Source organism: Denticeps clupeoides, chromosome 2 (assembly GCF_900700375.1).
Source record: "Denticeps clupeoides chromosome 2, fDenClu1.1, whole genome shotgun sequence".
Taxonomy (NCBI): Eukaryota; Metazoa; Chordata; class Actinopteri; order Clupeiformes; family Denticipitidae; genus Denticeps; species Denticeps clupeoides.
The window spans coordinates 4808482-4824618 of NC_041708.1; the positions used below are offsets into that span (position 1 = coordinate 4808482).

The 16137-nt window shown below is 43.0% G+C and overlaps 1 protein-coding gene across 3 annotated transcripts in view; it reads right to left on the minus strand.

Annotated features, from left to right (window-relative positions):
• Positions 1-16137, minus strand: part of chrm3b (cholinergic receptor, muscarinic 3b) — a 47722-nt gene that overhangs the window by 16421 nt on the left and 15164 nt on the right. The window contains exon 1 of one of the 3 annotated variants that reach the window (XM_028967308.1): positions 2232-2328. The exons of the other annotated variants lie outside the window; for them this stretch is intronic. Within the exon in view, the coding sequence (XP_028823141.1) occupies positions 2232-2266 (35 nt within the window). The 5' untranslated portion in view covers positions 2267-2328. Of the gene's footprint in view, positions 1-2231; positions 2329-16137 lie in introns of those variants that run through there. 3 annotated transcript variants of the gene reach the window in all.

The following is a 16137-nucleotide window of genomic DNA, read 5'->3' on the forward strand; positions in this document are numbered from 1 at the left end:
TTTCTACTTTATTTTCCGTCTGCACTTGAGAGCCGGTGAGTTCTGTCTCTTTTCAGATTTGACGCTTCTGTAGGCCGAATAATAATTTAAATCAAACGTTCGCCTTCGATCTCTTCTCCCACCTCTCTGGGAACGCCTCCCCATTCATTCTGGATTCCGTTTCATTATGATGCCGGCCTTTCCCCATCTCACAGTGCAGCTACCAAGACAAAACAAAACAACGACACCAACTCGCATTCCGTTTTAGTGTTGCAATGCAGCCTGGGTAATCCATACCTGATAAGTGTTGTACGGAGGTCCTCCGCAGTGATTTTGAAAGCATGGTTCATGCATAAATTCACACTATATGCATCACGTCTACTCCAGAGCCTGTAGATGCCAGTTGCTGGAATAATGACTACAGCATTTATTTATATTCCCATAACAACCTTGGAGTGAGACGGATTGCCAAATTTCACCTTGCTGCAACCCTTTAATGCTAACTGCCATCTATTAGGGGTGTTGAAATGAATCGTGTAATCGATGCATCACGATGCATAGAACAAAATTGATTATATCATGATGAGGTTGCTTGGTGATTTTCTGGCAGCGGCATAAAAAATCTAGTTAAAAAGTAGTGCCGGTAGTGACTGGGGCGGCCTGATCTACAGAGTACAGTGGCACTCCGGGTTGGAGCTTCACGCAGCGCGGCGCAGCTCAGTTGAATTCTGTAAAAAGAAAATACTGTTTCAAACTAAGATGTCAGAATAACGTCAGAGTTGGGTTTTTTACACTCAGTATTGCTGTTCACTGTTTATATTTGAATAAAGGTTTTGACATGCAACTGTTTACCAATTTTTTAACATAAAGGTATTAGCCATTATTGTCTATAGTTACATCAAATTGTTTACAATTACAAATGTTACTTAATTCAATCTTTACATTAGAGGCCTTGAACAGAATCTTCGTATTATTCTCTTTCAATGTGTTTGCCTGTAACCTTTTTCAAAAGAAAACGTCTAATTTCTATGCTGTGACTGAGTTGTTAAAACATTTTTTTCTGCTCATCGTAGCAAATCAAAATTTCCACACAGGCGTATGAGACCTAAACTCTTGTATTTGAAAACATCATGTGATCATGAACGAAATGTATGGCATGCATCGTGATGCATCGATATCGAGGCACCGATCATCGTAATTGAATCGATTTGTGAGACCAGTTAAGGTCCACACCTCTGACATCTATCCACCCATCACTTCTTAACTGATGCCTGTGTAAAAACTAATTGAACTATATGCTAAAGTCTTTACATACTATATAGAATTGTTCTCCATTGTCCTTCGTGCATGTTAATAATAAATCGTAATTTAATACTAAATTACTGGTGATGTTGTTATTTTACATTATTTCTTGTTTTTGTAATTTACCATTTGTTACCATTTTGCCACCCTGTTGCTCTGTGTTTATTACTTATTGCTTAAAAATGACAGATTTTTATTCGACACCAAAAAGCTCAGGAAACAAAGGACGAAGAGGCAGATGAAGTGCGTGAAAAATGCTCCTTCCATGACTTCCAAGTCACAGAGCAAAGCCCATTCATCAGCGTTCCTCAAACAAACCTGCTCCCGCAGGGGCACCAAGCGCACTAGAGAACGAGCGCCAGAACCCCAGTTCCCCCACCGCAATTCCGCAATCATTTCGGAAGATGGACGGTTGTCGTGGCACCCGGGACCATAAACCAGTTGGACAGAGACGAAGCCAGGGTTGAGTTACTGCCCCCACCGCGATCCCGCTGCAGCTACAGAGTCATTGACGACTAGCAGTACAGACGTCCTCAGGTTCTAGTCAGATTGAATCCGATTCCAGATTGAATTCTAGATTACATTTGGCCTTTACAGTGTTCATATCATGTCTCGCACCCTTCCTCCCACTGACTGTGTAACTGAATGCCAATATTGCAGAATACTGATTCATTCACAATTATGTTATTTGCTAAACAGAAAATGTGTCACCAACAAAAGTATAAAGTATAATTTATGGCTGAAGAAAATCCAGCATATTGATAATGTATGACCAGACGAATTACCGCTGTCACGCTGCATAGAGTAGAGAGGAATGCAGATGTGAATAACAAAAACAAAACAAAAAAAAAGGGGGTGTGCTCCCCCAAATAGAAGGATGTATAGTATAGAAAGAAATATGCTAATATTTAGTGAAATATTATAATCTTTAGTAAATATTTCTCCAGCACCTGAACGAGAAGCTGAGTCTGCTGGGCGTGAACATCTCCCTCTGCAACTGGGTCTTGGACTCTTGAGAACAGCATGTCCAGCACCACCATGCTGAGCACTGGATCTCCTCAGGGCTGTGTGCTCGGTCCAATGCTGTTCACCCTGCTGTTCAACAAGCTGTTTCTGAATGTGAACAAGTGAGAGTGATTGTCATTGTGACACACAACGAAATGTGTCCTCTTCATTTAACCCATCACCCTTGGTGAGCAGTGGGCAGCCATGACAGGCCCCCGGGGAGCAATCCCTCCTGGGCCCTCAACACCAGCCAAGAAAGCCCAGCAGCTCAGCCTCCTCTGGAGGAAAGGCTGAGGAAAGCCTATCTCCCACCACCCATATTCACCACCTTAAATAGAGGGACCATTGAGAGCATTCTGACCAGCTGCATCACTGTCTGGTTTGGGAACTGCACCAAGTCTCTCTTCCGGCCCATAAAGGGTATTTACAACACAAACTGTATCTTGAAAGCCAGCAGCATTGTGAAGGACTGTGAAGGGTGATAGTAGCCTACTGGGTAACACACTCGCCTATGAACCAGAAGACCCAGGTTCAAATCCCACTTACTAGCATTGTGTCCCTGAGCAAGACACTTAACCCTAAGTTGCTCCAGGGGGACTGTCCCTGTAACTACTGATTGTAAGTCGCTCTGGATAAGGGCGTCTGATAAATGCTGTAAATGTAAATGTAAATGACTCCACACACCCCTCACATGGACTCTTCACCCTCCTGCCATACTGAAGCATTCGGGCCCTCGCTGCCAGACTGTGCAACAGCTACATCCCACAGGCCATCAGACACCTGAACACTCAGGGGCTTTCCACTCTGCACTGACAAACACACACTCTACCTCTCATGTTCAGAACATATCTCTAATACATTTCGATTACAGCAGTATTTGCACATTGTTGCTCTGCACCCTAATTACCAGTTTCACTGTTTTTTTTTTTTACTTGATGTCTACATGGTTTATTGTATGTTTCTCTTGTTATTCTTGCGCTGCTTGTCTTGTACTGCCTGTGTCCTATGTTTGCACTTTATGTCAGTATGTAACATTTTAAATTGTTACATGTAGCACCTGGATCTGGAGAGGTGGATTCATTTCACTGTATACCGTCTAACATGCACCTAGCAACTCCTAAGAACGAGAGTTCCTACTGAGTCCAGTGGGGCCAACAATGTATGACCATCCCTGTAAACTATGAGGGGCCGTTTAGGAAATATTTCAGACTTTTGTTACACAAACACATGTGAAACTCGCACACAAACATATAAAACTGACAAGCATGCATTTATACTACTGAAAACTCGCACACACACATATGAAACGCTCACACAGATACATGTGATGGACTCTTATGTAACAAACAAAAATTAAACTTTTCACTATATCCGGAAGGCATTTCAGTATATCTGGAAGGCGGTTCTCTGGATTCTATTTTGGCGACCTGATTAAAAAAACGGTAATTGTATTTAAGTTACATAAGAGACCTTTTCACATGTATCTGTGTGAGCGTTTCATATGTGTGTGTGCGAGTTTTCAGTAGTATAAATGCATGCTTGTCAGTTTCATATGTGAATGTGTGTGTGTTTCGCATGTGTTTGTGTAACAAAAGTCTGAAATATTTCATAAACGGCCCCTCATAGTAAACAAAGCGGGTCCCGATCTAACCAACAGGATTTGAGCGCCACTTCTGTGACCCCACATTAAATGCTCTGAAACTGAGAGTTCAGCGGGTGACAAACTGCATTGCGGTGAAATAAAAACAGGCCGAGAAGTGAACATTCAGGCTTAAATAAAGTGGAGAGCAAACTTTCACGTCTGCTCAACCTCTCCAGGCCTGGCTTGCATGGTACGTGCCTGGGACGTGGGCCGCGCCCTCCACCAACAGGATGTGGTGCCAAGGGGCGGTTTTGTATTTCAAAAAGCAACCACAGGTGCGCGGCCGCCGCCTCATTAATTACCCACTTTTTTTAACTACAGCTCGCGGTTCTCCTCTTTCCAGCTGGAACCTGTCACCTCAACAACGGTTCCCCCTCCTCTGCTGCCTCCCCGAACGGCCGTGGCACTTGATCGACGCTCCGTCGCCAGGCCCCGCAGCAGCAGGTGCCCGCGCAGCGGGACGCCCCCGTCCCCCCGTGTCCCCCCCCCGTCCCCCCGAAGCAGAGCTGCCGCCGGCGCACACGCTCCGCCAGCTGTGCTCATCAGCGGCGCGGCGCGGCGCGCCACGCTGCTCCGCATCAGCTCCCATCAAGAACCGCGGGGTCTTCGACCGCCCATGCAGGAGCAGCCAGAGTGAGCGCCTGCCTAGATGCTAAATAAAACATGTGTCTTCTGTGCACGACATTTTGTCCCAAAACAGCGCCGAAAATGTTCTTTTCATTCGAAAGTGTAGTAATGAACCTTCTGTATAATCAATTCATTTGTTAATTGAGTAATCATGTCATGTCTACACTCTGAAAAGGCATCTAATGTCTTTTATTTATCATATTTCTAAACAGGTTCTGCCACGTTTGGTCCTGGAGTGCTGCCTACTTTTGACAATCTCGAGAACCATGACTTCATTAAGACTTATGAACATTAACATATGAATATTAATTCAGGTGGGGCGTGGTCTGTTATTTAAGAGAAATGAATATTGAACGGGATGAGTTTCCAGTCTCAGGGCGCTGATCAAAACCAATAAATTGTCTTCCTTCCTTGTCCTCTCTGCAAGGGTCCGGCGGGGCCCGAGGAGGTGTCGCGGTATCTGTCGCCACCCCTTTCGCACCCACCTGCGGCCCTCGGCACACCAGCACCTGCCGGCTAGCACCACCCGCGGCATCAGAGAGCTGATAAGGCCCCCATCAGCCCCCCCCAGCAGGATGGTACTTTAATAGACTGCCGGGGCGGGCAGGGGGTCAGAGGAACAGTAATCCCTTCTGACCAAAGTGAGAGAGACACCGACAGAAGGAGGGAGAGGTGGCGACATTGTTCCGAGCGACAGGCACGCCATTAAAAATTTACAGTATTGTACAATATTTTATGGCACCATGATTAAAAAGAATAACTTTCTTACAAAGTGAAGTTTATTTTTGTTGTTCCCCATCCCCTCTCTTCCCCTCTCTCTCTCTTTTTCTCTCTCTTCTCTTGTACTCTGCTTTTTTTTTTACCTCTGTAGCATGCTCAATAAACACTTCAGATTCTCTGCATCCACCTTTCTCTGTCTCTCTCCCTCTATCCAGTCTCACCTCACCACTCTTCTGAGACCATCTCTCTCTCTCTCAGGGTGGGAAAGACGCCTCGCTCTACTATAAGCTCAATTAGTCAGCATAATGCTATTCTCTCTCCCTCAAATTATATATTAATCTTTTTTTTTATTTATTATCATTAAAAACTATTACTGTCCAACAGCTTTGACCTTTGATCAGGGTCGTGATTTATGACATTTTTTTTTGTACAATGAAGCTGGCTGGAAAGTGTACCAGATTTCCAATCCGGCACAGGCCATTATCAGGTTCTGGGTGAACCTGGAGTATGAAAAGCAGTCCTCTCCTCATTATACTGATTTTCCATGTCCCGACCGTAGCACTGCAGTGACGGAGAAGCTCTGCCTGATTAAAATGTTATAATCACTGTCCTCAGAGGACGGATTGGATTAATCCAATTGTGTATACATTGTCACCGAGTCTCACTATAGATCGCCTCTAATGCACAATATATAGTTTAAAACCAGAGGGAAAAAATTGCATAACGTAAAGTTAAGTGCATCTGACCAAAATGACAGTTAGACATTTTGAAAAAGAAATTTATGAAAGATCCCAAACCCTTCACATAATAAAAAAAAATATTTTTTTCCCCTATTCTATTGGGCAGTTTTGAAGTCTGGGTATAAAATTATCTTCCCCAATTCTCACTTCAATCAGACAGTATAGTTTTTTTTTTATTTTCTAATGGAATTTAGTGGAAAAATTACATTATGGGTTTCCGATGGACAAAATCTGAGACCCAAATGCTCCCCCGTGCGCCAGCGTAAGCTTTATCAGCTCCCCGAACCGGCATGATAAACCCCAGCTCTGCAACGCCCAGCCTCCCCAGCTCTGCGACGCAGCTCTCTCAGTGGAACAGAGCAAGCACTTCAGAAGAAGCTTCTCCAATGAGGGGAACTTTTCATTTCTGAACTTTAAAATGCACCCTGTCCTCCCGTCCTCTCCATTTACACACAGGCCGGCACCTCATCCACACGTGTGAAAATGTGTTGCTGTTGTCGTGACGACCAGTGAACAGAACACCTGCACACCTAAAGTACAGATCAGCGACAATGATGCACCATGATTATTATGGAGATCTTGTACATTTTTGTTGTAATTGGTTGTGATAGCAGGAATAATGTACAGATATGTTATATTAGCATTAGTAATTATGTTAATAACAATAAGATGTTTAGTATTAATAGCATTGAATACATAGAATCGTGCAAACAAGAGCAAACATTGCAACTTATCTAAACTAATTCATTATTTCACACAGGTAATATAAGAATGCAAGTTCTGTGTTGGCCAGCTACCCACAATTCCTAGCTCAATACACTCCAGGACATTCTAGACCTATATCTACTTATATCTATACAAAATAATCATAATATAGGTCAAAATCTGCAGTAATATTATTATCATTAATAATAATATTAACAATAACTTTTATATGTCAATTAGTTATAACCGAGCGATTTAATCAAGGTAGAATAATTGGGGCAGTGACAATACGACCCATATGTCATGTGATGAGCGTCTGCCTTATTAGTTGGACTTTAATAAGGATAATTAAGACTGACCTGGTAGGTCATAGCTTGTTCACATTCTCAACATTGTCCCCTAATTACTCGAGCATACGCCGTGGAATCTGATGCTGATGGAAACCTGATGGACCCACCAGTGCAGGACAAAAAGGACTTGCAATTAGAAAGCCTTTCAGAGCTGTCTCTGAAAGGATCCTGTCCAAGTCTGCTTGGCGGTTTTGGCGCTGTTTCTGGGTCATTTATCTATTTCAGCAGGCGCTTTAGTTTTGACTCCAAGAACGGGGCCCACATTCGCCTGCGAACGTGTCACTGCTGCGCTCGGAGGGTATCTGGTGTTGTAATAGAGATGGTCCTCCAGTTCCACTCTTATAAACAGGACGTCCGTTAGAACACCGGCACCGTCTTTCTGTATAAATCTTCCTTAAGCCCACCATCTCCACAATAACACTCCTTCAACGTTCTACAATGAAGTCGCGGCGTGTTTGACTTCTACATCCATAACCTCAACCCGTGCCAGAAAGACTCTGGGGAGCACGTCTGGACTTTTGGAATAACATTCATGTTCAAAAAGCGACAGCTGGACGTTTAACCTACCACTATGCACCATCCGACCTCTACAACTCATACAAAACGCAGCAGCATGACTGATCTTCAACCTTCCCAAATTCTCCCACACCACCCCTCTGCTACGTTCCCTCCACTAGCTCCCATGGAGTATCCCTACCTCACAGCCCTTATTACACCTCGCTCTGCACCTCGTATACTCCGAGCCTCCAGTACTGCTCACCTGGTCCCTCCATCGCTAAAGGTAAAAGGAAGACATTCATCTAGACTCTTCTCTGGAATGAACTTCCCCTCGAGGTCAGAACAGCACAGTCACTGAGCACCTTCAAACGACAGCTCAAGACCTTCCTCTTTAAAGAATATTTAGATTAAATTGTAATTTTCTTGTTTGACTTCTACATCCATAACCTCAACCCGTGCCAGAAAGACTCTGGGGAGCACGTCTGGACTTTTGGAATAACATTCATGTTCAAAAAGCGACAGCTGAACTTGTGAACAGAATCTACAACAGAGTGAATAAAATAGATGTATTCATAGTTGGGGTCCTAGTGAACCGGAATTGACTTGAAAGCACGTTATAAGTCTCTCTGGTTAAGGGCGTCTGCCAAATGCCGTAAATGTAAATGTAAATGTAAATGTTAACCACTTCACTTCTCAGGAATCAGCACCGCAGACAGCTCCTCTCTGTTTAATCCGGCAAGATTGAAATCAACACATGGAATGGGTGTGTTGGTCTCTTTCATTATCATGTATGAAAATTAAGCAGTGTAGGTGTCATGGGTGGATGATAAAATGATGCCCACAATTCTTTTGCATTTTGCACCGTCACACAACAAGTAAATTACAGAAAAGATTACAATGTTGAAAGCAGCAAATTATACTCCTACTAACAATCTAATCCACAGTTCGGTATGACTCACGATTTTAAGTTCAACTATGATTGAAAATGCCATTTCATTCCATTAGTTTTCCTTTTATGAAAAGTAGCATTTTTCTGAATGACCCTAAACTTTATGATGGTAGCATATTTATATAAATACAATTTTTTTTCCAATTCACATCTGCATCTTACCAATTCACAGTGCATTTTGGTATCCCAGGGTGCTTTGTGTCATCAAACATTGGTAAGATTACCGGCGTGGACCCCTGCTCATCTCAGAATTGACTTGTTGAGATTACACCGCCAACCAAGATGTCAGACAATTCTCCTATTCTCCTATACGATTGGACCTATATGCTTTTCAGACCACACCCCCTGACATGCTAGAGATAGATCCCTATATTTGAACATACCCTGCAAGTACCAAAACGTGGAAATAGTTAAAAAAGCGTTCACCAAAATTATGGCGGGAAGACTTTACATTAAACAGCAGCATCCTTGCAGATTTCATTTGACGTCGCACAGATGTTGATCAGCCAAATGACATTTCCTCGCATTAGGGAAAGAGGACTTTCATTATCTTCGCACTCAGCAGAGTTTCAAAGCCTAAAGGTCCATCCTGGCAGACCCGGAATCAGCGCATTTGGATGAAGTATGCTCTACGTCTGACAGTCAAGTAAAACCGAGATGTGGCAGCTGGAAACATCACCGCGGACAACGGATCAGCACAGAGCCACCTTATTTGGTGACACTGATATTTCTGAGGCACCCACGACCAGCTACCCACAATCCCTAGCTCCATTACAATATTTATTTAATCACTATATGAAATTTGTAATAAATATACAGAATAAATGTAAACCATAGTGCAAGCACAGACCTGGCATTTTTCTTGGTTTGGAGGAATCCTGTGTGTGACTATCACGAGGGGTTGAATATTATTACACATTATTTCTGTCACAATGTTACAATGCATGATCAGCTGCTGCCTGATTGACTTTGCTTAGGAACAGATGGAACTATTTATTAAGCCTTCTGCAGTTGTATACACTGAAAAAAAAAGTAATCTGTCAGGCCTAATATTTTAGCATTGCAGTAATGTTAATAAAATAAAAAAAAACACATTCACCAATGAAAATAAATTAGACAGCTTAGTTTAGAAAAAAATGAATATTTTGGAATGAGAATAAAAACACATTTACACATTTAGAATAAGCCTGGGTATGTAGATTGTGCAATGACGGTCATCAATTATGATTCTATTGAATCATGGGTTACAATGTAATTAGTGCATCAGTAGTATTGAACAATTGACTGTTTCTCAATTGTCATGTATAGCATGAATCAGAGGTAGCTGTGTTATGATATAACGTGGCTATAACATGCTTCTCTTTGTCTTGGAGAACCCTACTCAACTCACGTTGGCACTGTTTCTTGTATGACCGCAGGGAGCTGAGAATTTATACACACACACACACACACACACACACACACACACACGCACACAGAGAAAGTGACATTAAGGAGAACAGCAGTGGCTGAATCTCTGCGGAGTGATCACAGGTTGAACACCCTGTTTCTAAAGGTTAGCATTGTAAATAGAAGCATCTTGGTATTTCCGGGGGGTGTTACAGAGGATTTGGCAGGTGTCACGCTGGCAGGAATTTGGCCAGCCAAAGGCCTTCATCTGTCTGTAAAATGGCCTGGATTACTTTAGCTGGCGTAACTGAAGCAACGAAGGAGGCAATGCATGACGCACATTTTAAAATGAATCAAAACTTCAAACTTCAAAGATCAAATTGCAAAAAATATATTTATACTCCTGCAACCAATCAACTCCACCTAGCAAATGCTTCAAAGTGAATTAATTTATCAAGTAACACACCCGCCTATGAACCAGACAACCACAAAATCCCAGGTTCAAACCCCACTTACTATGTCCCTGAGCAAGACACTTAACCCCGAGTGTCTCCAGGGGGGACTGTCCCTGTCACTACTGATCGTAAGGCGCTCTGGATAAGGGCGTCTGATAAACCGCATAAATGTAAATCTAGTGGTGATTCCTTAAATGGCACTGAGCAATACGCCTTCACACCTGAGATTTAAGATTTTTAAATCGCATCAATATTTCATAATTATCATGTGGAAAGAACAGTGATTATTAATGCATGGATCAATGAATACATTTGTTTTTGGTCGGTTTTATTGCATAAATACCTTTTTTAACTGCACATAAACTGATATACATATACTACAAAAATAATATAATACATATTTGAAAAATTGCAATTCTGAGCTCAATGAGCTCTACACCCATCTGCTCCTTACAGGCCTGACCTGCTGGTTACTCTTTCCCCCGCTTTCTAATGATGACTTGGCTACTACCCAACATGACTTAGGGAGTCCCACTGACATTAAAAACCATCTTTGAGTGAATATTGATGAGAACGGTACAGAACAAAGACGGGCAGATTAAACAGCAGAGCATGAGGCAGGCAGTTGGCGTCCTGTCCTATCTCATCACAACACCACAGCCGTCATTACTTCTCCATGAAACTTGTCACGCTTGTCCCGAGCTTCTTCAGGGGTGTGTGTGGTTACCGACACCGAGAAACAACGATGATGCTGTGGACGGGTCAGGGTGGAGACCATCACCAGCTTCCATTGCATTGCTGATTCTGGCATAGATTAGCATAGCCTGTAAAGAACTGATGTCATCACTAATACAGGCTATACTAATTAAAGCCAGAGTCATCAACTCCGGTTGTGTTCCAGAAGGCGCGTTCCATATTCTTCTTCCATCTAGTGGTGCATCTTGCAAAAAAAGCATAACGTCTGATACGTACAGATTCTGAATAATTACTATGAATTATCGTCATGCAAGGTTTCATAATTGTTGTATGTTTGTCTGATGCTGCCACATCATGCACAATGTATGGACTACCTAAGCCCCCTTTCTAAACCTATGAATGGCTGCAACTCTCCTGGTGCTATAGACATAATACTTACAAAAGATAGTCGATCGTTTGCTATTGTGTCAATAAGTGCATGTTTTCAACTTTTATTTAAACGTCCGCATAAAACGTTAAGCCTCAAAAGGAAGCATCCATGAAATAAGAAGCATCCGTTACAGATATCACAGCACGTTCTGTTCACAGGACTGTACACCTTCTGCTTCTCTTCCAGGCATACCACCATTTCCCTCCCTTTAAATCCCGGTTACCCTCAACTGACGTTGTGGAACTTTCAGGCAAAATCTTTTTCCCGGAAAGGCAGCGAGGGGCATACAGGATTACTATCTGGCCTCAAGTTAGGCTCAGGCTCTGAGCTGCCACACAGGCATAGGACCTACAAGCCTAAGCCTAAAGATTAGGTACCAAATTCTCATTTTCAACAAGGTACTCTTCAACATTTCACTCTCAAAATACAAACCCATCATACACGGCGGAGAAAGGCGAAAAAGACGTGCTCTTGCATGGTTTTACTGATATGTGGCATGTTAATGAACTACCGTGCAGTGGAAAAATTGTTTGCAGAAAATGCATGCAATTGAATATTCGATTCTATTGTATTTGATGGTGCTGCTTTCAGATATCCAGGTGTTTCAAATCATAAATCTACTTTCAATATTCCACACCGCATGTTTGGATACCTGCCGTAATGCATCTCATCAATCATGACTGGTACTATTGAACCAGGACTGCTACGTGGCCCCGCCCAGTCACTTCACATGAATCCTTTTCATTTCTTTTCTAAATGAGGCACATTTCACCGTACCACTGACCCAGTGTTTACATGCATATCTAATAAAGGCAAACTAAAATCCAAGGGTTTTACAATCTCTGATTTTTAACGCTACTAAATCCATGCCAACATAATGAATGTAATGATTGTACCAACAAATTCTATATAATTTGATATTATATACACACACACACACACACACACACACACACACACACTGTATATAATAAAAAATATATATAATATATAATAGCATGCAGTGTACAGAATCCACAGACAGAATTCACACCAGCTCCTTCAAGGAGCAGGTAAAGAAGAAGCACGGGGAAGACAAGCTTCAGGTGAAAAGCCAAGGTAATAAGAGCTAAATGAACGGCCTGCGTTCAAAAATAGCTTCTGCTGACACGTTCAAACCTCCAGCATCTAACAAGCGCTTCAATTTATGCTGGCAGGCTCGCGGAGTCAGAGTCGTACTGTTGGGTCTGCAGACGCAGCTCGGTGCCAGGATCAGGACGTGCCACTGGCTCTCGTGGGTGAGGGAGAGTGGCGAGCGACGAGCGAACAGCAGAGGCGGAGCGAAGGGGCAACGCTTTCTACAATCCTGCATCACAAGAGTCCCAGAGTAGCGGAGCTTTTGCCATTTTATGGTAATACCTAATAATAAAAGGCAATTAGGAAGCCTTTTGCTGATTGGTTGATTATACATATTGCAATATACACTGACCCAAATAACAAGGTCATCAGATAAACAATAAACGGATAGATACTGGCAAAAAAAAAACAATACTGGTGGGCCAATTCTCATTAATGTGTATTGAGCATTGTTTGCTTATCTTGCTTATTTTGTTCTAAACTATGGGACTTTCTCTTACAATTAATGACCATTTACCAACACAGCATATAATCATCTTTGTCTTTTGCCTCAAGGCACTGGATCAACTTTAAAAAATTGAAGAAATCTGTCACACCTAACAATTCATCCATTAGCATAAATTAGACTAATATTTTTTTAACTACTGTAATGAGAATTACTCGTACATCAAGTAGGCTGATGTTGATTGCAATACCTGGACGTTGCAAAAACAAAGCTATGCAAGGCACAGTGAACAGCGAACACACACGAATTCGGCCCATTTAAATTCCGGTGCTGATGGAGATGACGCGACGTGGCCATTTCGCTGCGGCTCTACTACAAAAAGCGGGTGCGTGTGCGAAAGAGATAAACTAGCCAGCAGCCGAGTGGCACTGAATTCAAATCAGGCGCAGCAGCAGAAACTCTGCATCTGAATTGAAACCCTCTAGCGTGCACTAGCCGCTCCCGCTCCCCCTTCCCTCCCAGACAGGCGCACAATGCCGAAGAGAGGGGTAAAAAAAGGAGAAGAATGGAGGCGCTGCGGTGTTCATTCCAGATAAGGCCGCATGCTCGGCACCGTCCCCGAGGAAATGATTCCCCGACGGCAGCCGAGGTTTACTCCCACCTTATTCAGTCCTTGCACAGTGTCGCTAAGGGTTGAACGCACGGACAGCAAGTAGGGGAAAAAAGTACCGGATTGAGTACCAAGCAAAAAGACACAATATCATACAATCCAAGAACAGAGTCTTTATAACATTATCTGCGATGTTATTCTTCCTGAAGCGATGTTAAAGCATGCGATGTTACCGACTTCTTTCATGATAGATTGGCCAGTTGGGCTGGATATTTTTCAGTGGACCACTCGCTACTCTGACCATTGATTAATGGGTTTGTGTGTCCCTCGTAAAATGTGTCCAGCGGCAGATATGAGTAGACATTGTGGTGTACCTAATGAAGTGGCCAGGGTCGAGATTATGCGTTTTTAGCAAGGATGCACAATTAATACGAACTGGCTTTTCACCAATCAGAAAACACCCCGGGGAAACCAGTGATATTGCTGCAGTACATCCTGAACTGTATCTAGTTCCGATGAATGAAGCCCCGTCAGCCAATCAACTCAATTGGGACACTTTTAGAGCATTATGAATTCAGGATTCAGAACTACAAGAGACATAAATGTGCTATTCAATTCAAAGTCATGATTACGCTCTATTGATCATTCCTGTTTGAAATTTATTACATGAGATTGTAGATCTGTTCAACGTCTGTTCAAAAAAATCAAATACATTACCCATAATCCAAAACTGGAATTTAAGTATCGATACAATTGCTATTTGATATAAAAAATTATGATAAATTTTAGTATAAATTTTTTTACAACATTAGCTCAAAAAACAGTATATTTGTCAGCCACTCTGCCCTGGTTCCTCACTTCACCTTGGATATTTCTTTACATGGCACTTGTGTGATGCCCTTATCCAGAGCAACTTATGATGGACAGTCCCCCTGGAGACACTCACAGTTCCGTGTTTTGCTGAGGGACACAATGGTAGTAAGTGGGGATCGAACCTGTGACCCACTAGGCTGCTAGCGGCCACATGCTGGACGTGTGTGGCCCGGCCTCCGGGGTTCTGCTGAATCGGCGTTCGCGCTGCTCCACATTCCGCCCCGGCCCTTCCCTGACGTTGTTTACCTTTCCCTGCACAGACATCATTACGTTAGGATCTGATTGCTTTTCTTCTGACAGCACCGTGGATCTTCGCCAGAAGATGTTTACAGCAAGGCGGCAGGGTCGAGGGGCATAAATTTCAGTGTCCAGACGCAAGGGGTCTGGACGAGGCAGTAGTGCCGACGTAAATCATTTCTGTCATCGCCCCAAAGGATGGATTCGCTCCCGCCTGCTTGTATTCATTTGCAAAGCACTTTGGGGCCTGATCTGAGGGGCCACTAAACAGTTTGATTAATGCCCCAAACGGCAAAAATGCCCCAAATGGGAGGGGAACACTGCACAATCTGGCCTTTTGTTTTGTTCGATTGTAAGGCTTTACTCCAGAAATCCATTAGCAGAGGATAAAATTATTAGAGGAGAAAAAACATAATAACAGTGAAATAGTGAGGATTCATAACTACGCCGTTCTCTCAACGAGGGTGGCTCCGAAAAGCACACCCCTTGTTTTTTCACCCCATTGTTCATGTCAGCTAATTCAGGGCCGAGCTGAAGGACGCACTCCACACTCCATTAACGCTTTTAAAAATAAATAAATACGTACATTTTCATTTCCATCCACTGCCAGCCGCCTAAGTAACGGCCGTTTTATTGATGACGACTCAAAGTCGTTTCTTTCGAGCGAGCGATGGAGAAGGGAGGGGTGAAGCGCAATGAGGAATGGAGGACAAGAGATGCCCCCGCCCACCCAGGCACTCCGTGCATTACGGAACAAGGAGTTTTCTTCACCCCCCCCCCTCTTGCTGGGTGTTAAATAACGTATCGCTGTGGAAGTGCTTTGCTTCTCTCGGTGACAGGAGCTCTGTGAAAGGCACGAGGACCTCTGTGCAGGGGCCAGCGCCGCAACAGAGGAACTGCTGTGGTCAGCACGCACTCTGTCATCTCCCTGGCTTCGCATGGGATGTGGGGGGACTGCATCAAGCGTGATAATTACTGCAAGGAGCCTGGCATAGTACAGCGAGCTGCATGGGCTGGGCATGGGCCAACTTGGTTCCAAGCCCCTCCAACTGTGCTTAAATGAGCATATATCGTTCAAAAATTGTCATGTACATTTTTTGGTTAAATAGAAAGGTTGATATAATAACAAATGAAGATGAAACAGGAAAACGCTTAACTTTGGATATGGGCCAACTTGCTTCCAAACCCCTCCAACTGTGCTTAAATGAGCACATATCATAAAAAAATTGTCATGTAAAATTTTTGGTTAAATGGAAATGTTCATATAACAACAAATCAAGACAAACCAGGAAAAAGTCCATGCAACATTAAATATTCTAACATTTAAACCTAAACTTCAGATTAATCCGATCATACATTCGATCATCAA